Source organism: Phascolarctos cinereus, unplaced genomic scaffold (genome assembly GCF_003287225.1).
Source record: "Phascolarctos cinereus isolate Bilbo 61053 unplaced genomic scaffold, phaCin_HiC Scaffold_1;HRSCAF=81, whole genome shotgun sequence".
Lineage (NCBI taxonomy): Eukaryota > Metazoa > Chordata > Mammalia > Diprotodontia > Phascolarctidae > Phascolarctos > Phascolarctos cinereus.
In genome coordinates, this window is record NW_027555514.1 from 172,153,566 (window position 1) to 172,177,607 (window position 24,042).

Genomic DNA, 24,042 nt, shown 5'->3' on the forward strand with positions numbered 1-24,042 from the left:
TTTTAACTCTGCTGAAGTGGGGCTCTACTTCCAGTGTAGAGGGTGCACTGTCCCATGCTTCAGGGGTTCTGTGCACCTGTCTTCAGAGATGCTTCTGGGGATCTGTAAGTTTTTGGTTTTTCCAAGGTGGTATGATCTAGGAAGAGGTGTATTTACTACTCTCCTGGCCTGTGCTCTGGTCTGTGAGTGACCACAAGCACTCTTTTCTGCCTTGGAACTGTGAGGAGGTCTCCCTCCACTGTGGCCACAAACTCTGGTGTGCTAGTGCTCCTCCTTGCCCTGGGACTGCCATCCTGGACCATGACCTGGATCCAAGTATGGGCAAAGCAACAAAGTCCTGCCCCCAGTGCCAGCAAAGAGACCCCTATAATCTCCTTCTGAGTTTTTCAACCCCCTTACCATCTATGTGCTGAGAACTCCAGAAGCAGCTGCTGCCTCTGCTGCTGCTGATTCATTCATTCCCAAAATCTGTTCCTCGGTTGCTGGGGCCTGGTCTGTGCTGGCCCAGTCTACACTGGACTGCACTTCACTCTCACTCAAGTGCAGCAGACCCTTCCTGCCAAATTTCTAAGTCATCTTGGACTGGAAAATTGTTTCATCCCATCCTTTTGTGGATTCTCCCCTTCCAGAATTTGTTTTAGAGCATTATTTAAAAGCCTTTGGAGAGGCTTGGGGGAGAGCCCAGGAGAGTCCCTGCCTTCTCTCTGCCATCTTGCCCCCTCCCCCATGACCTGCATTCTTATACAAAACTAGGGGGAGTAGCAAATGAACATGTGGTACAAAATGGAATTAATACGTGAACCCATAATAGTAAACCCTAAATTAGCCATATGAGCCATAGCAACTTTTAAAGCTCAAACTGGTTTCAGCTTCCTATTTAATATATATCCAGACTGCTTTCCTTCTGCCATCAGCTGGGAGTACTCAAAGCCAGAGTTGGATACTACTGAACAGTGACAATCACGTGGCAAGATTGAGAAATGATGGATGAACAGCCTATATAATCCAATGGTATCCATACAATGTCAAGAGAACCAGAGGAAGGTGCCCAGTATTTTGGGTAGGTTCCCCATGGAGGATTTTTAGGAAGATAGAAAAGTCATGTACATAATATATAATTATATATGACATGGCATGACAATATATATGATATTTTCAGTAATATATATAATTATGTGTATATACAAATATACATGTGTGTATTGTGTATATAAGTTTTATGTGTATGTACATATATATTATATATGTATGTGTGTATGTATATATGTGTATATATATGTATATACAAACATAGTATGTGTGTAGTCACCATTTCTCAGGCACGTCCAACTCTTCATTACCCCATTTGGGGTTTTCTTGGCAAAAATATATACGTATGCATGTGTGTGTGTGTGTGTATCTATATCTATATCTATATCTATATATATCTATATATATATATATATATATATATATATGTGTGTGTGTATATATATATATATATATATATGTGTGTGTGTATATATATGTACATACACACACACACACACATGTATAAAAAAAAAGATTTGCTCAAAAAATACAGAGGGATTTTGCTTTATTTCACTGCTAATTGTGCCCCCTAGTGGCCACTGGCACCTCTTACATACTAAAGTAAACTAGGCCTGTTAAAATCTGTTTTAATTTCCAAGAAAATATGAACTTTTGCACTAGTAGTTGGTAACTGAACGCTGTATTTGGCCGCTCAAAAGAGGTAATTTTAAAGCACTTTGGCAAATACGTTAAAGCACAATCAATCAAGAGCCATTTTTTTCTGATGTTTTCCTGAATGTATTCCAAATAGCACAAGGGAAAAACCATCTGTTATGAATTGTGGGGCCATTTCTTAGACCCAAGTTCCACTGGGTATCCTAAAAGGAAGAAGAGATATTGCTTTTCTTGGTGATGAAGTCATGAACTCAAATAATCCCTTATTAAGCCTAGTTCAGTGTAAGAATTACAGCCTCAGCAAATGAGGACATTCACAGTTCCTCTCCAGGTGGTTCAACCAGAATTCAGAGCCAGCGGATTAATGAGCTAAATCAATAGCCTTGCACATGTCAACCTGTTTTCAAGCTAGCTCTCTGGAAAGATAGAAGCGTCTGTCCAGGGCATGTTGTATAGACTTTGTACTTACTTATACGTGTCCAGTTTTCTTCCCCCATGTGTATGCAAGAATCTTGAAGGTCAGGAGGGGCAGTTTCATTTTTTTTTTGCTTTAAATTTTTGGCATCTAATAAAGTGCCAGGCACAGAGTAGATACGTAATAAATGCTTATTGAATAATTGATTAGCATGGCCTCCCAAGGCCTGAATTAATGAAAAGCAACCAAAGTAATATAGTACAGCCTCAATTCAACTCCACTCACTTCAATTTAATTCAACAAGCATTTACTGAGTATACAATTCCAATACAACTGAAGGAAAAGGAAGAGGGAAGAAAAGACCCACATCTACCATTCAATCCAGGCATCAACATAATCCCAAAACAACCAAATGGTGCATGCTTTCTCTTTCTTTTCCTGTCTTCTTAGTCTTCTTCTTTCTCTCTCTGGAGACTCCCTAAATTCCATTTAGTAATTGATTATGCCTTTGATTTTGTGAGGCCTCTGGGTGCCACTGTGATAACTATATTTGCAGAAGAATCCTTGCTCTAAGTTATTTAGTTATATTGTGTTTCAGTCTCCTTGTCTACTAAAGTAGAACAAAAAGTATATTGAGAGCAGTATAATGTAAGACAATAAAGTGTTATTCATTTTAATCCCCTTGGAAATAAATGCAGATTGCTGTGTGCAATAAATGGCAAATGTTAGCTTGGTTTTAAGTTGCTAATTGGGAAAACGCTGTATCTATGAGTCTTGTCATTAAAATGTTCTGTCTTCATTCTAGGGGGACCAAGGTCCCCAAGGTGGCCTGGATGACAAATCCAATTGAATTCAAATGCCTACTCCTTTATAGGACTTTTTTAGCAATCTTTCCAGGTTTATAAATACCTCACAGGAACGTGTGCTAATCTAAATTAAAAATTGATCAGTTAAATGTCATAAAACCCAGAATGGTAAGTTGTGAGCCCCCTCCTTCTTTCCCCAGCCCCGCTTCAGTGGTGCTTCAATGTTTCAGAGCAGCAATCTCAGACAAGAGGCTGCAGCTTATTATGTGGTTCACTTTTGTCTTGGCACTTCTACTCCCTATCTGTGCCACTAAGTCCTGTTCTCTAGTCCCTTCTGATGCCCAGAGGAAAACATAGTCAAGCAGAGCCTTCATCTTAAAGAAAATATGCCCACTGGGGAAACTGAGACAAGACAGCTTCTTGGCCCTAGGCCTGAACAATATAGGTCCCACAGGAAAAGCACTGACACAGGGGAATGGAAAGGGAAGGTAGTTTCTCCAACTTGCTGATGAGGAAGTTACCAAGCTACCAAAGTGGCCCTACAAGTCTTTCTGCCAAGAAATATATTTCTCTAGACAATAAGTCATTCTGCAAGAGCTGGACAAAAGCCAGGCCAGACTACCAGCTCAGAGCGCCAGTCTTCATTGCCTTGGGTGGGATGGGTGAAGAAACTGCCAGTTGATTGGGAGTCAAAGCCATTGACATTCCCCTGCTGATTCCCTTTTCCCTTTTTTTTTTTCCCATCTGCAGGTTCCCATTTACTGTCCATTTGACAGAGGCTCTCTGTATGTCTTCTGAGTGTTCCACATGAGAGGTCAAGATGGCCTCTTCTCCAAGTGACTCTAGGTCTCTTCCTCTCACCAAAAAAAAAGGGGGGGGGGTTATATGTGAGAGCTATGCCCTACTGACAGAAAGGACTCCAACCTTGTCTGATGCATGAATCCCTACCATACCATGCCCAATGAGCAATCAACCAGCCTCTTCTTAGATATTTCTAATGTTGAAGAATTCACTTCTCCCCAAGAAAAAATCATTCAATTTCTATACAAATCTAATTTTTTTTAAAAAAATATTATTTATAGTGTTCCTAAAACTGTATTTCTGTCTTTTTACACACTGGTCCTAGCTCTCTTCTCTGAGATCAAGTAGTAATATTTCTTCCACAAGGTAACCCTTCAAATATTTTAGGACAGAGATAACACATTCTCCCAAGTCTTCTCTTCTCAAAGCTAAACATCCTCAGTTTCTTCAGTCACTCCAATTATGGCCTACTTTTGAGTATCCTCACATCCTCTGCCCTCTTCTGGACTCGTCTACCAATATCCTCCCTAAAATGTGGCTCCCAGGACAAAATACAGTAATTCAAATATGCTGAGGTCAAGATAGAGAAAAATATGACTATTACCTTTCATGATAATATAGTGTGTGTGTGTGTGTGTGTGTGTGTGTGTGTGTGTGTGTGTGTGTGTGTGTATGTGCCAGGCAATGTAAGAGGCAGCATGGTATAGTGAATAGAAAGGCCTTAAGGTCCAAGGATTCGGGTCTTGCCTGCGACACACGTGAGTGACTACATGAGAATTAACCCCTCAGTGACTCAAACCACTCTCTAAGAAGAAACTACAGTTTGCTTGCCAACCTACAATAACGAAATTAAAAGTCCCCGACAAAAGAAAGTCAGAGATCTTTGCTAGCAAGAAATGTAAAGAAAATGTAAATTGTCAGATAATCCCCTCTCCATTCAATGTTGCTAAGTGCCTCCTTGAGGCTTACTGAAGTTTCAAGGAAATTTGCATGGCCCTGGCAGTAGCATATGGAAGCGTGATGGAAGTTGAAAGGATGAAAAGATGTGCATGTGCTTATCCTCAAGCTCAGAAAGACTCAGTGAGAAGTATGGCCTGAGCTATGTACCCTCATGTGAGGAAGAAGTGAAAGGAATTCATTCCCTAAAATCTAGCTCTGAACAAGGTCTCAACAGCCACCTGGGTAATCCTTTTGCATGTCAGCTGATTATGATATAACTGGAAAAAAATGATGAAAATGTTCTGATTATCCTAAGGCATATTGACCTAGCATTGTCTCACGCTGAAAGAGTAACAACACTTCCCCCAAAAAGAAGAAACAGCTATAGCAACAGAGGATAGCTTAAGGAGATGATATCAACAGAGCATTAGGGAAGCAGAGAGCAGTAACTGAAGGGGGAGCTTCAGCAGATGATGGCTCCAAAGAGAGAATGGAGTAGCAACAGCAGTGGAGCTCCAGGGAAGTGTGGGAGGTCAATGCTTTCTTAATATAGTTCTAAATTGCTTTCCAGAATGGTTGCGCCGATTCATAGTTCCCCCAACAATATATCAGTGCACTTATTTTCCACAACCCCTCCAATATTGACTATTCCCATCTTCGTTCACCTTTGCCAATTCATGGTTTGTAAGGTGAAACCTCAGAGTTGTTTTGATGTGCATTTCTCTTATCACTGATATGGAAAATTCTTTCATAAGGTTGTTAATAATTTGCAAATCTTTTGAAAACTACTCATATCCTTTGATTACTTATCCACTGGGGAATGGCTTTGTCCATATATGTGTATACATATATATGTACATGTATATGTGTATGTATATGTATGCATACATATGTGTGTACATATATAATAATATACATTATATATACAAAGTGTCTCAAAAGTCTTAATGCATTTTTAAACTCACTAACTATAGGTATCTCTCAGGATTCTGTCCTGGATCCTGTTCTGCCTTCTTCTCCCTCTATACTACTTCCCTGGGTGACCTCATCAGCTCCCATGGATTTAATTACCATTTCTATGCTGATGATTCTCCCCACCTATATTTCCCCAATTTCTCTGCTGACCTCCAGTCTTTATCTCCAACTGCCTTTCAGACATCTCCAACTGGATGTCCAGTTGACATCTTCAACTTGACAAGTTAAAAACAGAACTCATTATCTTTCCCCCCTAAACTCTATTACTGTAGAGGGCAACACCATCTTCCAGTCCCTCAGGCTCACAACCTAGGGGTCATCCTGCACTCCCCATTATCTCTTACCCTGCACATCCAAGCTGTTGCTAAGGCCTGCTGATTTCACTTTTGCACCATCTCTCATATATGACTCTTTCTCTTCTCTGACACTACCATCATGCTGGTATAGGCCCTCATCACCTCACACCCGGAATGTTGTATGCAATAGTCTGCTGGTGGGTCTGCCTGCCTCCTGTCTCTCTCCATTCCAATCCAGCCTATATTCAGCCATTAAAGTGATTTTCCTAAAGCAGGTCCAGCTATGTTACCCTTCTATTCAATAAACTTCAGGGACTTCCTTTTGCCTACAGGAACAAATGTAAAATCTCATTCTTGGCATTCAAAGCCCTTCATAACTTAGCCCCCTCCTGCCTTTCTAGTTTTCTTACACCTTACTCCCTTGCCACAACTCTTCAATCCGGTGACACTGGCCTCCTGGATGTTATACAAACAAGACACTCCATTTTCCAGATCCAGGCTTTTTTTCTACCCAGCCATCATGCCTGAAATGCTCTCCCTCTTCATCCTGGCTTCTCTGGCTTCTTTAAGTCCATCTAAAATCACATCTTCTACTGAAAGCCTTTCCCAACCCCTCTTAATTCCAATGCCTTCCCTCTGTTAACTATTTATCCTGTATATAGCTTTTTTTGTATATATTTGTTGCTTGTCTCCTCCATTAGATTGTAAGCTCCTTGAGGGCAGGGACTGATTGTCTTTTGCTTCTCCTTTTATCCCCAGTGCTTAGCACAGGGCCAGTCACATGATAGATTTATTATGTGTGTGTGTGTGTATGTATATATGTATATATATGTATATATACATACATTCATATACATAAATATAACATATGTATAATACGCATGTGTATGTATATCTTAGATATCAGATTCTTGTAAGAGGTGTTTGATACAAAGATTTTTTCCTCAGTTGAACACACGGAAGTACAGCTGGTTGCCAAGAGGCGGAACCTTGAGGAGTTGGGCCAGAGGAGTGTTCCAACCATGACACAACTCTTCCTCACTTTGGAACATTAATTTGCTGGAAAGTTATTCTCTTCCTCACTAGCAATTAAGTGTGTGGGTTATTGAATCTATTTGTGTTGAAGGGCCAAGAATTATTCTGTTGTTTTATTTTCTGTTATTTACTTCGCTGCTCTATTCTAATGAAATGTTTTGCTGTATGAGTCATGGTTTCTATCTGGTCTGTTAGTAAAGAAGCCTTGGATGGGTACTCAAGCTAAATATTAGCCCCCCACAGTGGACCCAAGGAGGGGTATGATTTTAGAGTTGAATGGGATATGTTAGATATGAGTGTGTGTGTGTGTGTGTGTGCATGCGCACATGTGCATGTGAGCAGAATTTCCCCATATGTATGGATGACTAGTTAATTCTCAGACAATTTTCAGCTTCAGATTTTTTCACTGTTCCCCACAAAATGGCTGTTTCTAAGTATTTCTCTTTTCTCTTTATTCTGTAAAGTTTCTCTTTGGCCTACCTAAAGGTTGGAACTGAGACAGGCCTTGACAAACAAGGTATCCTGAGATAACTGAAATATCCTGGGCTAGAATGGCAGAAATAGCAACCACAAAAAAGAGAGAATTTAATATTATCAGGACCTTGAGGGAAAAGGAACTCTAATAATTGTCGATGGATTGTAGAATGGTACAGGCATGTTGGAAAGTAATATGACAATATTTAAGTCACAAAAAGCAGTCCTGCCTTTTGATCCAGTGATTCTATGGGATCTTATCCTAGAAATGCAATGAAAAGGTTAAAAGATTCCATCTATACAAAGTATTCATGGTAGCTTTATTATTTGGGGGGTGAGGGCATGGAAGGCTCTGGACTTTCAATATCATTGACATAGAAAACTTCCAGTGAGTAAACTCCCCCTACCCATGGAGATGAGCAATAGCTCTGCAACTTATGCTTAGAGTATAAAAGTTGGTATTAGCAAATGTTGGAATTAGCAAAAAAGTTGGAAACTACCTATAAATCCAACAATTATAAGATGGCTGAATGAATTATTTTAAATCTTTGATGTACCTGTGATCTCCCTGATGTAGCTACTCCCTCCAATGATGTAAATCAAAACCTGTTCATGCCTTCTCATTTTATGTGACTTTTCTATCTTCCTAAAAATCCTCCACGGGGAACCTACCCAAAATAGTGGGCACCTTCCTCTGGTTCTTTTGACATTGTATGGATACCATTGGAGTATAAGGGCTGTTCGTCCATTATTTCTCAATCTTGCCATGTGTTTGTCATTGTTCAATAGTTTCCAACTCTCCATGACCCCATTTAGGGTTTTCTTGGCAAAGATACTGGAGTGGTTTGCCATTTATTTTGCCAGCTTATTTTACAGATAAGGAAACTGAGCCAAACAGGATCAAGTGACTTGCCTAGGCTCACACAGCTACTAAGTATCTGAGACCACATTTAAACTCAGGAGGATGAGTCTTCCTGACTCCAAGCCTGGTGCTCTAGCCACTGCACCACATAGCTGTCCCTGCCACATGGTTAGTCCATTTTTTTCTCCAGGCCTACAAACGTCTTGTGACATCCTTTATGTTGTTCCTGTTATGCAATTCTTGATTGGTAAGGTGTCTCAACCTACTAGCACCTTCCCATGAACCTTTCCTTTGCCCTTTGAATGACTCATGACTTAAATTCTACAAAGGCTATGTTACTTTATGACGTAACACCATACAACATCACTAGAAAAATATTATTATTAAAAAGATAGGGCTTTTGTCTGGGAGAGAGGCTTGGGGTCATTGAAAACACTGCACAATTTTCCAGAGGCAATCCAGCTCTCTCACTTCCCCAATATACGATTCTGGACTCAATTCAGTTTCCATAAGCAATGTCTGTTCAAGATATAGGTCTTAATGGACAAACTCAATGGGCTGTCCTTCTAACAGCTAGATATCATAGTCCGGGAAAGTGGACATGCTCTATCCATTTGGTTTTTCCTATGTGGATCAGTAGGCCAAATTCTTCTATATAATTATGGATCTAATTTGGAGGCTCTGTGATTTTGATGTTCTGCATCTTAATGCAATTAGTATAACGCAATCTGCAAACACAAGCATCTGGAGGATCTCACAATCTCTATGGAATTCCTCTTCTATTTATACTCTTCACTAGACATGCCTCAGATGGTGGCAAACACCTTTGGGGTGCACATGTTTGTTTTATGCCTTACTTGATAGGAATGATAATAAAGTCATCAAATAATGCTATTTGTTATTTACATTTCAAAGAGTTCCTCACAAGTTTGACACACGTATGGTAAACTCTTTGTTGAAGTATAGCCTTTAAGGTGACATTTTGCTTTACCAAATCAATGCTATTCTAAAATCAAAGTGGGATTTTACATTCTCTATATCTTTCAGCCAGTTGTGTGACTATGTAGTTGTAGTCTGCTGTGGAATAAGTCTTCCTGTTCCATTCTCATACCTTCACCAAGACTGTCTTCCATGTGCAAATTATTCTCCTAAAATTGTTGTAGAAATGGGTTGGTAGCTATTAATATTCTTTTTGTCATCCCTTCTGGAGGTGTGAGGGTTAACAACAAGGTCTCTTTGGGGTACCTTGAGAACCATTCTCCATGCCCTCAAAATAGTGTTTTTCAACAGTTTTGTGGCACCTCTTCCATGAATATTTGAAGTAGTTCAGATGCTTTTTCCATCTTTGTTTTCTTTAGTACCATTTAATATTTAGTAGCATTTAATATATGACTCTGGGGACTGCACCATTGGAATCTAAATGTGATGCTGTAACTGTAACTGATGAATAAAGTAAATTGGTACATAATCTTATTGTTCTCACATTTTCACTGTCAGAAGCTATCAGGATGAGTTTCCTGACATAACCCCCTCCTCACTCTGCCTACTAGGGGAGAGGGAGGAGGAAGAAGTGAGCCCAGCTGATAAGCTTGTCAGCCTGACTACCAAGCTACATAAGGAAGAACTTCCCCACAGACTACAGAAAGTGATGTGACTGGGAAAGAGAAGGACAGATAAGGTGAAATAGGTATAATGGCACCAACCAAAACCAAAATAAAATAGAAGGAAAGTGTCTCTAAAAATCAGAATTCCAGGGAAATCTGCACACTTCACTTAAGCTGATTTATTTTATTTTTTGCAAAGCAATCAGGATTAAGTGACTTGCCCCAGGTCACACTGTTAGTAAGTATTAAGTGTATGAGACTGTATTTGAACTCAGGTCTTCTGACTCCAGAGCAAGTACTCTATCCACTGTACCACCTAGTTGCCCCAACCCATGCTGATTTAAAAATCCACACTTAAAAATAACCCTAAAAAAAAGGCCTCATATTTAGCCACCAGAGGAGTGGTGGTGAAGGATTTTTCTATAATATGGCCATTCTACTCACTCCATTTTGTGATACATTAACTGCAGTTATATAAGGTCAAGGATCATTGCTGATTTAGGGAACCACTCCTCCTGAGTTCCGATTTGCCCTGGATTCTGTGTTTTTGAAGATTCTTGCCTGACTTTAGATCAAAATGAGCTCTTTTGCTCTTTGGACCCTGACACTGCCACATTATTGGCTTCCATTTCTGGACCTTGGACCGCCACATCCTCAAGCTGCCTGCTGCTTGTTATAGTCAAGTCAACAAGTATTTTATTAAATGCCCACTGTGTGCCAGGGTCTGTGTTTATTGATGGAGATGCAAAGAAAAAAAAACAGTCCTTCCTCTAGAATCTTACAAACTGATGAGGGATACAATATGCAAATAATTATATAAAGCATGTGTCAAATATGTAGCCCATAATATTCTTAGTGCAAGTGTAGGCAGAACTAGATTAAAATATAATTGGGAACTATTTAGCAAAGTAAAGGGAAATACAATAAAATATAGGTAATGTTAATATGTGGTTTTCAAAGTCATTATGCATTTGAAGAGATCTTTATGTAGGGTTTAGTGGCCCCTATAAAACCAAGATATATGCAGGAGAAATTGGTGATAATCTTAGCAGGAGGACACTAGAGTTAAGAGAAATCAGGAAAGGATGCTTACAGGAGACAGAATTTTACCTGGAACTTGAAGAAAGTGAGAGAAAGGAGGAGATAGAGATGAGGATGAAGGGAATTCCAGGCACAGAAAGCAGCCAATGAAAATGCACTGAGTCAGGAGGTGAAGAGTTATGTATGAGGAACAGCAAGGATGAAAGTGTCACTGGATCAAAGAGTGCATGGTGCCAGGAGTGGAGAAGGAAGGTGTAAATAAGGCACAAGAAGAATGAAAAGGTAGGAAGAGGCCAGGTTATGGAAGGCTCTAAAGCCAGTATCCTCCATTTATATCTGACCCTTCTCCATCGTCACTGTTATCACAGCAGGTCATCAAATCATAGATTTATCCTTGGAAATGACCTTAGAGGACATCTAGTTCCACCTGTTCATTTTACAGACAAGGAAACTGAAGCCCAGGGATGTTAACTAACTTGTTCAAGATACCAAAGGTAAAGCAGCAGAGCCAAGATTTGAACCTCGGTCCTCTGCCTCTATATATGGCATCCCTTGCACTGCATTGAGCTTTCTACCCAAACTCAACTATCCTACTATTATCATACAGCCCAATGCACAGAGGAATCTCTATCAGAGGTCTCTAGCTAGTTCTAGCCTGCACCCATTTTCCCTTAACATCAAATTCATTTTGTTGTTCTGTTATTTCAGTCACATCCAACTCTTCATGACCCCATTTGGGATTTTCTTGGCAAAGATACTGGAGTGGTTTGCCATTTCCTTCTCCAGCTCATTTTATAGATTAGGAAACAGAGGCAAACAGGGTTAAGTGATTTGTCCAGGGTCTCACAGCTACTACATGTCCGCAGCCATATCGGAACTCATGAAAATGAGTCTTCCTGACTTCAGGCATGGCACTCTAGCCACTGGGCCACCTAGCTGCCCCACTCAAAGTCATACATCTGACCACTGACTTACATGGTCTGCTAATACCCCACTCACCTCTGTGATTACAGTCTACTTAGATATGAGATTATCAGTCTTCTAAACTTATGCTTGATTTTGTAATACAGTTATTTGTGTATTCATTGACTACACATCCCGGCTTCTGGGCAAATTGGATTTACATCAAACCATGTGGACCAATTTTGGATTCAGAAAATATGAGTATGTGTAAATATCATAGCTCTTCCACTAGATTATAAGTTCTGTAGAGGCAGGGTCGGCTTCTAAGTCATTTTTATATCTCTTTATATCTCCAAGGTGTTACACAATGCTCTGTATATACCAGAGGCTTAATAAATGTGTACTGATTTGTTGTTGAAACTTGTTAGAGGCATAGTAGATAGAGTGCTAGACCTGGAGTCAGGAATACCTTCCATTGACATTAGCCATATGACCATGGGCATTTCACCTTTCTGAGCCTCAGTCTTCTCATCTGTAAAATGAGAATTATTGTATCTGCCTCACAGAGATGAGGTTCATATGTGTAAATGTGTATAAATCACTTTGCAAACTTTTAAGCGCTATATATGTAAGTAATTATTATTGAACCATAGCCTTCCTTTGGTTTCTATGGAATCTTCCCTCTCTCAACTTTGAGACTGACATTTTCCATATGTGGACCTTCCTCCTACTGTCTGTAACAACCACTTACCACCAGAGGGCGATCATGGCATCAGACAAGTTATATAAGTTCCTTTCTACTAGTAGTCTCCTGGCAGCTATACATCCTGGGTAGGTAGGTTGCACTCTGATTCTAACATCTGCGTGTACGGTTGTGTGCATCTTTATTTGCCAATGAAATCTCTTGACTATGACCCCCACCCGTCTAGAAATTTTTTTTCTTCTGCCTGTGGATTTGTCTCATTAAATTACATTCAACCAGGCTATTACTTTAGAAGAATTTAATTGACATGGTTAAAGGAAGATGAATCTGTTAACATCAGAGCAATCAGCCCACACACATCCCAGACTGTGACCCTCATTCAATTTGATTTTCAAACTGCCCAAGCAGCAGAGAGGGCAAAAACCTGGACGTTCAATTCTTGGCTGCTCCTAGCCGGGCACTGAGAGATGGACAGCTGACTGACAGCAAGATATTCTGGCCTGGGGATGAAGGAGCTGAAGGAACATCAGTCTTTACCGGCCTAGCTACTCAAGAGTTGTCGGTCCTAGAAAAGGAGCATCTGTGGAAGAAGAGCCAGTGCAGTGGGAGGGGACAAGGACATAGTGGTGAATGGTAGGAGTTAAAGCTGTAGTAATGAGTCTCTGAACGTAGGTCCACTGGAACCCCATACAATGTAGTAGTTTGTGTCAGAAGGATCATAAGGATCTCCCTTGTACTGAGGATGGAAAAGGAAAAGGAAAAGGAAAAGAAGGAAGAAAAGGCCTAAATTGACTTTGTGGATTTGGTTGCAAGCTCCTTCTGCATTCTTTGCTAGGGAAATCAAACTTCTTCTGTATTTGGTAACTCGTTAAGCTGAGTGCTTATAAAGGGAGCCAGTGAACACCCTTGGGTATCCTCCCTTATATAGAGATTTCCAAATTTGTTGGGGCAAGTAAATCAGAGACCTTACAGACCCTCAAAGTGACCCAGGCTTTTTGTACCAGTAAGGAGCCTTGGACACTGTATTACACATAGATTTAGTATAATAAAAGGTACAGAGTGAGAGAAGGAAAAGAGAAATCCAGACAAAGTGATCTAACTATTAGAAAAGGAAGAAAATAATTTGGTGGGGAAAAATAAGTGTGTCTATTATTTGCAAGACAAAGGCAGCATGGGTGAGCAAATGTCAGGCTGATCTTGGAGTCTAGAAGGCCTAAGCTTCTGAAGCATACAAGTTGTAAGACATTAGATGAGTCATTAATCTCTCAGTGACCCAGGAAACTCTCTAAGACTTTTGATGTAAAAATTCTCAGCACCGTAGCAGATCACAACCTGCCTATGATTTAGTAACCTGAAAAACAAGGCAGTCCATATGCATAGTCTGCATTGTTGTTGTTCATCCTTTGTTCTCAAAAAGAACCAATGACATCACTGGGTGACATCACTTCCTTATGAAATGGATTTAAGTGAGGCAGAGCTGAGCTAAGTCATCAGCCTCATTCCTTCTTCCAGAGTCATTGAAATCCAGTGGCAAGACAAAAGTCAAGACAACCATCAATGGCCCAGGGTGCAGTGGATGACCTTGGGCTTTCTAAATTAAAGTCTTTTGGGGCAGCTGGGTGACGCAGTAGATAGAGCACCGGCCCTGGATTCAGGAGTACCTGAGTTCAAATCCGACCTCAGACACATAATACTTACTATCTATGTGACCCTGGGCAAGTCACTTAACCCTATTGCCTAGCCAAAATAAATAAATAAATTAATTAAATTTAATTAAATTAAATAAATTAAGGTCTTTCCCAGGCCTCAGTTTGTCTGAGACAAGGCACACACACAAATAAGTACAATACAAGATAAATACAATACAAAATAAATATAATACAAGAGCATAATAGGAGCAAACCAAGTGCTATATGAGGTTTGAGGAATAGTTTCATCCAGGAAGTATTGTTGAATACCTATTTATTATGCATTCAGCCACCAAACAAGCCCTTAATAAATGTCAATTATGTATCAAGCACAGTATGAGGTATCAAGGGATACAAAGATAAAATTAAACAACCACTATCCTTAAGCAGCTAAGGTTTTCTTTGAAGGATCCTGAAGAGGGGAGGAAGGGCTGGAGTGAGGAAGGATAGGTAAGCAAATATAAAATAATTTTTGAGAGGGAAGGCACTAACAGCTAGGGGAATTGGAAGTTCATATGGGAGTTGACCCCTTGAACTCAGCCTTGAGGGTATTTAGATTTGTGCAAAGGAATGGCATTAGTACAATGCAGGCAGTTACTGTGGAGATATTTTTAAGAAAGAAAGAAAGAAAGAAAGAAAGAAAGAAAGAAAGAAAGAAAGAAAGAAAGAAAGAAAGAAAGAAAGAAAGAAAGAAAGAAAGAAAGAAGAAGGAAGGAAGGAAGGAAGGAAGGAAGGAAGGAAGGAAGGAAGGAAGGAAGGAAGGAAGGAAGGAAGGAAGGAAGAAGTCTTGTCCTCAAGTGGCTTACACTCTAAATGAGGAAACCAGAATTATATGAAACACATGAAGACAAAAGGAAGTCTTTGATAATGTAAATGTCAATCATAGGCAATGATGACAAAGCACATTGTGAAAGAATGATCAGTGCTGGGTGGAGTGAGGTTTGAAATATATTTTAAAGGACTAGATGGACATGGATTGGTGGGGAAGAGGCATTTCATCTTTTTTTTTATTAGATTATAAACTTCTTCAGGCAAAGCCCTCTTTGAAATCCTGACTAAACTTGGTGCCCTGAAATAAAATCCAATGTAATGCTAATTAATAAAGTAAAGGGACTAAAGGACCACAAGCCATCTTATAAATCAAATGTGCCTAGAACAGAAAGCTAAGACTCTGAAGGCTGTCTTCTGTCCTAGATCTCCCAGAAGAGATCATTGTCTTCCAAACAAAATAATTTATTTTTTTCTTTTTAAAAACATCTTATCACTTAATTCTAATCCACATTTTGAAACTTTACATGCTTCTTTTCAGCGAGAGATAATAATCCCTATGTTCCTTTTTAAGGACCAAGTTTATACTGCAGAGTTCAGAGATGTAATCTTTCCTATTTCTATTTTGCTTTATTTTTCCCTAAGAATTCTTGGCAGCAGATACAACTAAGGACTTTCTTCTCTTCTAAAACTCATACATATTTATTGTCACAAAATACAATTGCTTCTTATTGACCAGGGGAACTTTGAACAAAATGAATTATGAATATTGTTTTATCAAGGAAACTAATACAGACTAGGAGAAAGTGACTCAAAGCACCTCACTCAGGAAGGATTAGAAATACAAAATGACTTTCTACTTTGCTCTATTCCAAAGGGAAGCTCCTGAAGAATACCCATGAGGAAAAAAAAGGAGAATGATGATAAAGCTTCAATTATTAGCTTCCAGGGTTTTTTTTTTTCCTATCCATAAAATATGCCTTTGCATGGCTAACATTCAAATTGTCAACAAATTTATAAGGGAGGGGTCACCTCCCACAGAACTTAGTTGGTATAATCACAGAAAGCAAAGTAGATTACAGAGGTAATGAAGTATTTATTATCTAGGTGTTAACAAGGCTGATCCCTTTATGATATTTAAACACATTTCTCTGATGAATTAAATGTGATTGGCTGAGAAAACAAATATGGTTTGACCCTAGGGGCTTTAAATATCTAAAACTGTGAAGGAGGAGGCAGTGGAAGCTCAAAGTAGTGGGAAAGTAACACCCCTGGAGGATTGGGGAAAAAGGATTTTTCTTTTATCAGCCATAGTATCCAACAGCATATTTACTTTTCCAGTTGGTGTCAAATCAGAAGAATTACAAGCCAAGAGTTAACTGTGTAAGAGACCTCTGCAAGGGGGAAAGAGAGAATTTCTTTCTCTTTCCCCACTCACTGTATAGCTTTGAAGGAGAGATACTCAAACTATAATAAGAGACACAGTATTTATCTTGGAGCAGAAACACATGTTTGAAACAGGCATGGATGTAAAGTTACTCCAGTGAAAAAGCACCTTTGAGGGCCATAATTTCTGGTAGCAGAGAATAGTGAGGCCATGGAAAAGATAAGATGAGGTTACCTGGAAACCTAGCTGAGCAAACTGTCCAGTAGAGACACTGCACCCAAGGGGAGTTGCATGAGAACTCTATGAAGAGAGAAAGAACTTCTGTGTTTGACAGCACTAGGAGTGTTGAATAGTAGCCTTTGCCACGTCTGTATCCCACACATTGCCTCACCTCCTTTGTACCCCAGGTTTGATCCTACCTTTTCCATGGAAGCCATGTATATTTATATTTGTGGATGGAGATTGGGGATGGGGGAAAGGGAGAGAGAGATTTTGTAGCAACTGTTTTTACTATGCCATCTTTGTAAATGCCCTTGCTGAGAGCCGGTTGCCATTCTACTGGCTAATTGTTAATGAGAAGCATACTAGTGTGGGCTCATTAGCTGTACAGTTTTTCCTTAAAAGTAGCCACCCATAGGATTATCCCTAGAAACTGAAGCAAGAGCCACCCTCTGGCAACACAACCAGAGCTGAAACTAGTTAAGTAGCCCGGTGGGGATATTATACACTAAAGACATAAAAAAGGGATTTTATTTTCATGTCCTATCATTACATTCTAGATATGCCCAACCACTATTTTGGTTGGCCAAAGTGCTAAATGGATATGAGTATATGAGATTCTAAGGAGATTTTTTTCTTTTCCTGTTTCTAGGAATTCCTTGGGCCTTTTTTTAAGGTGTTATTTCTCATGCTAGAAGGCATATTTCTCATGCTAGATGAAGATATATTTTCCAAATTTCCATTAAGGTTTTAATTTTTTAAAATATCTTAATCTAAAACTCTACATCATTCACTTTAAGCTCTATGCCCTTGTCATCTCTGCCCCCCTATAGTTCTGCTTTTTTAGTGCTCCTTCAAACAGTCCTAACAGACATCTAATAGCTTCCTTTACATAACCCAGAAAGCTGGAAATATCCAGCATGTTCCAAAAGAATTCCACAATTACGCTGTGGGAGGCCTTCACTTTTGAGAGGTGGGGCCTCAGCATAGGCTCCCAGTTTGGCCCCCCTAGAGTGCCACCTGGCTGCCACCTCTGGACTTGGGCTGCTGTTGCTGCCACTGCCTTCCCCCTCAACCAGGAGGGATGCTGCAGGGTCACTGCCCTCTGCCTTCAGATGACATACTCTAATGTACTGCAGATTCTATACCACAGATGAGAACTATCAAGGTTTGTAATGTCAAAAACTTCTCCTAGATGAAAAAAGTAGCTTCCACAAAGATAACCAGCTGGGTAGAGCCTTCATTTGTTGATTTTAATGGGAAGGGACATCTCTTCTGCACTTACAACTGCATCTCTGGGAGTAAATACTTTTCATCAGAGAAGAAAAGATTTGTCCTCCACGTTAGAAAGTAGCAAGTTTCTAGCTAGAAAAAAAAGGAAAATCATCTTCCTCAAAACAGAGTGAGTATTGAAACAAATTTAAATGAAAATCTGCCTGAAAATGGACCCCAGATAGATAAAAAACAAACTAGAAAATAAGAATGAACTTCTTGTTCATAAGAAGAAAGTTGAAGAACTTGAAACCTGATTAAAATCTCGTTTTTGAGAAGCAACCAAAATCAGGTGGATCTATTTTAATAATTACAGGTCCTCCTGGATGTGGAAAAAATAGCAACTCTACAAATACTAGTTAAGGAGTTCAGTATTGAAGTACAAGAATGGATTAACTCTGTTTTTCTAGACTCCAGAAAATATCATATGAAGGATGGGTTTAATCATGAATCAAGTTTCCATATGGTTCCTAATAAGTCTCAGATGCCTATTTTTCAAAAGTTTCTGTTGAGAGCAAATAAATATAACAAACTACTGATGCTTGGTGGTTGTCTGCACACTGCTAGGAAGATTATTTTGATTGAGGATATGCCTAATTAATTTTATAGAGAGTCAAGTACTTTACATGGCATACTAATGAGATTTGTGCAGCTAGCGGCAATGTCCTCTTGTATTTATAATCTCTGATAGTCTCAGGGGAGACAGTAGTCAGAGTTTATTGTTCCCCACAAAAATTAAAGAAGAGTGTTCTATATAAAACATTAGTTTCAACCCTGTGGCACCAACAATTTTGATGAAAGTTCTTAGCAGAATAGAAGCCTTGGAAGCAAATATGGGTAGAGGAAAATTGTTGTTTTTGACAAGCCATCTTTAGAATTGCTTTGTAAAAGATGTTTTGTTTATATAAGAAGTGCAATAAATCATCTCCAGTTTTCTTCTTTTAAAGGTAATTCAGGGGAGACCAATTTTTGATCAAGGAGAAAAGGAATGTCTTTATTAAAATCAGATGCTTTGTTGTATCAAGGCCAAAGCAGAGAAAGTGACTTGATAATACCAAGAAGTCTAGGCAAGTGGTGGCAAAAATTCTCTCTCTATCTCTTCAGAGCTTTGGCAAAGATACTATATTGTAAAAGAATAGCTCTAACAGAATTATAATTTTCCCAATTACCTTCTTATTTTTCAGAGTAGGAATGGGACACATTACTCATTGAACCTGAAGAGGTTGTAAAAAAAGTGCCTGGAGAGCTATTTAATTTATACCTTCATCAAAACTATGTAGATTTCTTCACTGAAAGAGAGGATCTTGTGAGAGTCAGTGAATACATAAGTATTGTTGCCATCTTCCATGGCTGAATTCCAATGACTAGAATTCAAGAACTACACTCGGGGAGTATCTGTAGCTACAAGAGGTGTGATGCATTCCAACAAATCCAAAGGTTTTGCATATTGCCAAGGAAGATAAGCAAGTTTTTGACCCTTGCACAAAGCGCAATGGTTTCTGATTAATAGAAAGCATTGAGAAAATTGCCTGGCAGCAAAGTCACTTTTATCCAGTTTTTGCTTACCCTCTTTGTGCCTTCAAACACAGATGTTGTCGTACCTGGCTATGCTAACTGATCCAATGAGAAATCAAGCTCAGATTGCTTTTATCCAGGATGTTGCAAGGCTTCCCCTAAGGAGGTTTTTTGGAAGATTGAAAATGGAAGCTCTGATAAGGATTCTGGAATGGTAGGCTCTGCCAGTGATGATGAGGCTAATTTTGATGGAGCATCACCTACAAAGACACTTGTACACATGGACAAAATCACAACTTCAGAGGCTGAAACAGAGGCATCCATCATTATTTCTTCCTTCAAGTAGACTAGTGGAACAGATCTGCCTGCCAGCCAGCCACAACCTGCTACAGCTCCAGGATTCACGGAAGAAGAAGAGATCACAATAGAGGAATATGACAGTGATGAAATGTAGCCAAATAATCTACCTGATGGTCAGATGCTCTTCAACAGATTCACTTTAATTTTATTCAGTGATAGATGAAGTTACTTAAATAAAGTTAATATGCTTTCAATGCTATTGAAATGATCATATTGTTAAAAGTCCATTCGTGCAATGTATAGTCTATACTTGCATAGTGTAGATAGTATATACACTTGTATTGCTGTGCAAGATCATTGATGGGACCACCTGTCCCTTTAAAAGTAAAAAAATACAAATTCAATTGGGTTTTACATGTTTAGCTTAAATCTGAACTTTTTTAGTTAAAAGAGTATTGCCAAAATAATCAAAAGACAGACAAGTATTTTTATGGAAAAGTTATAAAGTTTTTGAATTAGTAAATAGTAAGACCTTTTAAATTATTTAAAAATTTTTCCACTAGTATTTATTTTGTTCTGTAGGTGGTGTACAGTGGAGAGGTCAACATTTATGAGTAAGTTTGTGTGAAGGTTATGCAAAATATAAAACTATAGAGAGAGTAATTTTAGTTGAGTGATAAGGTCAGAAGCCAGATTGACCCTACCATCAACCCCTCTCTCTTTAATCTTCAATCTCTCCCTATCTACTTGTTCCTTTCCTGCTACATACAAATATAGCCAAGTCCTCCCCATCCTGAAAAAACCCTCACTAGACCTTATAATCTCCTAAGCATGATCCTATAATCTCTTCTCCCTTTCATGGGAAGGAAGGAAGGAAGGAAGGAAGGAAGGAAGGAAGGAAGGAAGGAAGGAAGGAAGGAAGGAAGGAAAGCACATCTGTACAGAAGAGTTTATAAAAACCATGTTAGTTTGCCAATATTAAAGTTGCATCAACTGCCCAGTGCAGATTTGTTCTCTTATCTCCATCAAAAGCCACTTTTTCCTATATTCCATTCCTTCAAGGAAGGTTCCTATGTGACAATGGATTTCTCCTAGAAACTATCTCTAGATAACGAGTCTATTACACTAGCTCTACTACATAACAGAATGCTTTAACCCAAATAAAATCCACAATGATTAAAGCCAGCCCTTAAGAAGCGACACCAACTCTGAGAATTTCTGGAAGTCTGGGAGACATTGGCCTGGGACGTCCTTCAGCACTCTTCTAGCTACCTACTCTTATTAGGCTTAAAATCAGCCTTGTACAGAGCCAGACACATATTAAGGCTATGCCAAGACTAGATGGATTGGAAAATAACAGATTTGTATTTCACAGACTAAACAGAAAAAAAAATTCTCTCAGAAACATCCATTCTCCAGACCAATTTAGTCACATCGATACAAGCAAGTGCAAGATACCTAGAATCTGCCATCCCCTTGTTGTTTGGGGATACAAGTCCCAGGTCTGGTCATAAAGCAAAATGTCCTTTGCCCATCTTTTCAAATAGAGTTTTTCATCTTCATATTGCTCAATGCCAAAGTGCTAAGCACCCCTCCACTGGTGATCTTTGACAACTTCAACACAACAAGGCCTTTTTCTCAAAGACACAGGTAGCAGAAGCTGCACAGGCCTCTTCATATGGCACAGCTACTTTAAGTTCCTGATGGTCAGAAATAATAGCATTTATAACTGGAAGAGCCCTCAGGGATTATGCTGTTTAACCTCTTCCTTTTTTTTTTTTTGCAACCACCTTCATGGATTATCTTGTTTCTGTCCAAAATGCAAACAGATTAGGCCAGAAAATCATGACTACTTTGCTTCCTAAGGTAGTTCAGACTGATTCTGGATGAATCTCTGCTGTCTAAATACCATGTGTTATGTTTACTGAACTGAACCAAATTATGCTGCTAATTATGGACAGTGAAAAAAAAACAATAAATGATTGTATACTGTACCAATCTGAGTTATTTTTAGTCTCATTTATACAAAGCTCTAACCTTAGGAACTGGAACTAGGAGGAGGGGTACAAACAGTCCCTGTATGAGTACAACTTTGGCTCTCTTTTCATTTGGTAAACAGTTTTTTAGATCAACTAAAACACAGACATGAAATTACTTTCTGAGAAGAACTTTATACTGTGACTAAAAAAACAAAACCTTCCCCTTCCCTCTTCCCCACACTACTCTATGCTGAATACATATATTCAACTCTCTTAAGATGTCTGAGTTTATGTATCATTCTCTGTAAATGGGTAGCCTAGAAGAGAGTTTTTTCTGTTTTCCTTCCTGAAGTATGTGCTACCAAAAAAAAAAGCACCCTACCCCCAATTTAATAATCATCTGTGTGACCAACAGCCATTCTTCCTCTTGGGTGGTTTCCGTACAGTGAAATATTTAATAGAATAGCAACTAGAGCTCTAGAATTTTCAGGTATGCAGACAATTCTTTATATATAGAAAAATAAGAACAGCATTTTCAAAAACTGAATTGGATTTTAAGATTCACAGGCCTGACTAAAAAAAATACAAAAAAGAGGCATAACAGAGTCATTGTAGATGAAGAGCTGGCTTTGAAGCTGAAAAGATCTGGTTCAAGGTCATTCTGTATATGACGCTAAGCAAACTTACTTAACTTCTCAATGCCTTATCCAGTTTTCTAAAACTATAAATTGAAGAGAAGGTGCCAATCTAAATTGTCAGAAGTAGTTTCCTCATCCAGGAATTTCCTAGGCCAATGAAATCATAGGTCTAGACTCTATCCCTACAGAAATAAGTTGAGAAACACTTGAAAGACCCCAGCTGAGAGAAAGAAGATGTGAAAGCATTTAAGAATCTTCCTTTAGAGATACATTTGAATTTTCCCATTTTTTTCACTAAATTATATATGTATACACATTTGTATAAACATCTGTGTTGTATGACATGTATATAATATATTATTGTACATGTGTATATCATGTATGTGTATGTCATGTGTGGGGTGTATATATAAATATAGATTTATGAGACAATATGGCACAGTATAACAAAATCACATGTTTGGTAAAAATACAAAATCCATGCAGATATTTACATGTATATTTTATACACACATATATGTGAAGTCCAAACATGTAGGAAAAATAGGTGGGGAAGAAAAATCAAATGGTTTTAAGGAAGAGTCATCTCTTTGAAAGGAAACATCTGGAAACATTTTAACTAGCCCGCAAAGTTTAGTCCAACCTTCACAAAGTGAATAATTAATCTGAGCAGTAAATGAAGATAACTTTTTAGGAAAGAAAAGCAGATGAGAAAAACATGCAAGAGAGGATCCTGCCTGAGAGGAATGAGAGAAGATGTAATATAACTTTAAAACTGTCCTTTGGAGTTGTGTTTGGACTTACCCACCCAGTTCCCTAAAGAAACTCTCTTCCAAGAATCCTCTCCAAACAAGACCTGCACATGTTGTGCTAGAACATTACCGAATGTCAACAGAGCAACAAGGATCCATCTTGATTTCCTCCCTACAGAACTCTTATCTCCTCTTTGCTTTGCTGTAGATATCCGTGATCTCATCCCTTCTCACCCTACTCTAGTCTTGCTGTATCTTCTCTTTCTTGCTTTAACTTTCAGTCTTTTCCTCTCTCTATTAGCTCCTTCCCCTACAAACATGCTCAGGTCTCCCTTATTCAAAAACACTTTTCTTTGACCCTACTAAAACCCCAACCTACTGTCCCTTCTTTCTTCTTAATTTTCACTGTCAAAAATCCTTGAATGAATAGTCTACACTGTTTCCACTTTTTCGCTATTCACTCATCCTGTCACTCATTGCAACTGAGCTTCCATACCCAATTATTCTACTGAAATTACTATCTCAAACAAAGGCCACCAATGACCTCTTTCTTAATCTCTAAGTTCATTGGCCTTTTCTTCATCCTTCTGCCTGGTCTTGTTGCAGAAGCTAATATTACATCCTTCAGAGGAAAGGTAAACCAGGTACCAGGTACAAAAGCAGGAGTTCAATATTGGAACCAGGATGTCTGACAAATATTCCCACTAATATCCTCATCAGGGATGCCCTCAATGCACAGGCAGATGATTCCTATAAATATTTCATGTAGATAAGAAAGTGGTCATATAAGCTGACACAGTCAGCTCAATCACTGTTTGGGAGGTTTTTGTAAGACTAGAGATCTTTTTAGCATCTTCGCCTCCTTCACATAACTTATGTATCCCTCAGGTTCCACCCAATTGTGTCTCCTCCAGGAGAGATGTCCTCTATGTTCACTTAGTCCTAGCCAGTCATTTTCCTCATTTATCGTTTCTTTAATAGCAT

General features: G+C 38.9%; 1 protein-coding gene and 1 pseudogene across 17 annotated transcripts in view; both read left to right on the forward strand.

Moving 5' to 3' along the window:
* The window catches only part of LMNTD1 (lamin tail domain containing 1), a 218,799-nt gene extending 199,403 nt beyond the window's left edge, over positions 1 to 19,396 (forward strand). For 16 of the 17 annotated variants that reach the window (XM_078155044.1, XM_078155023.1, XM_078155017.1 and 13 more), the window contains one exon: positions 6,867 to 7,122. In XM_078155044.1, the coding sequence (XP_078011170.1) occupies positions 6,867 to 6,944 (78 nt within the window). In that variant the 3' untranslated portion in view covers positions 6,945 to 7,122. Of the gene's footprint in view, positions 1 to 6,866; positions 7,123 to 19,058 lie in introns of those variants that run through there. The other variant, XM_078155056.1, reaches the window with a different exon arrangement.
* On the forward strand, positions 19,239 to 21,802 carry LOC110193371 (cell cycle checkpoint protein RAD17 pseudogene; annotated as a pseudogene).
* Positions 21,803 to 24,042: the final 2,240 nt, after the last annotated feature.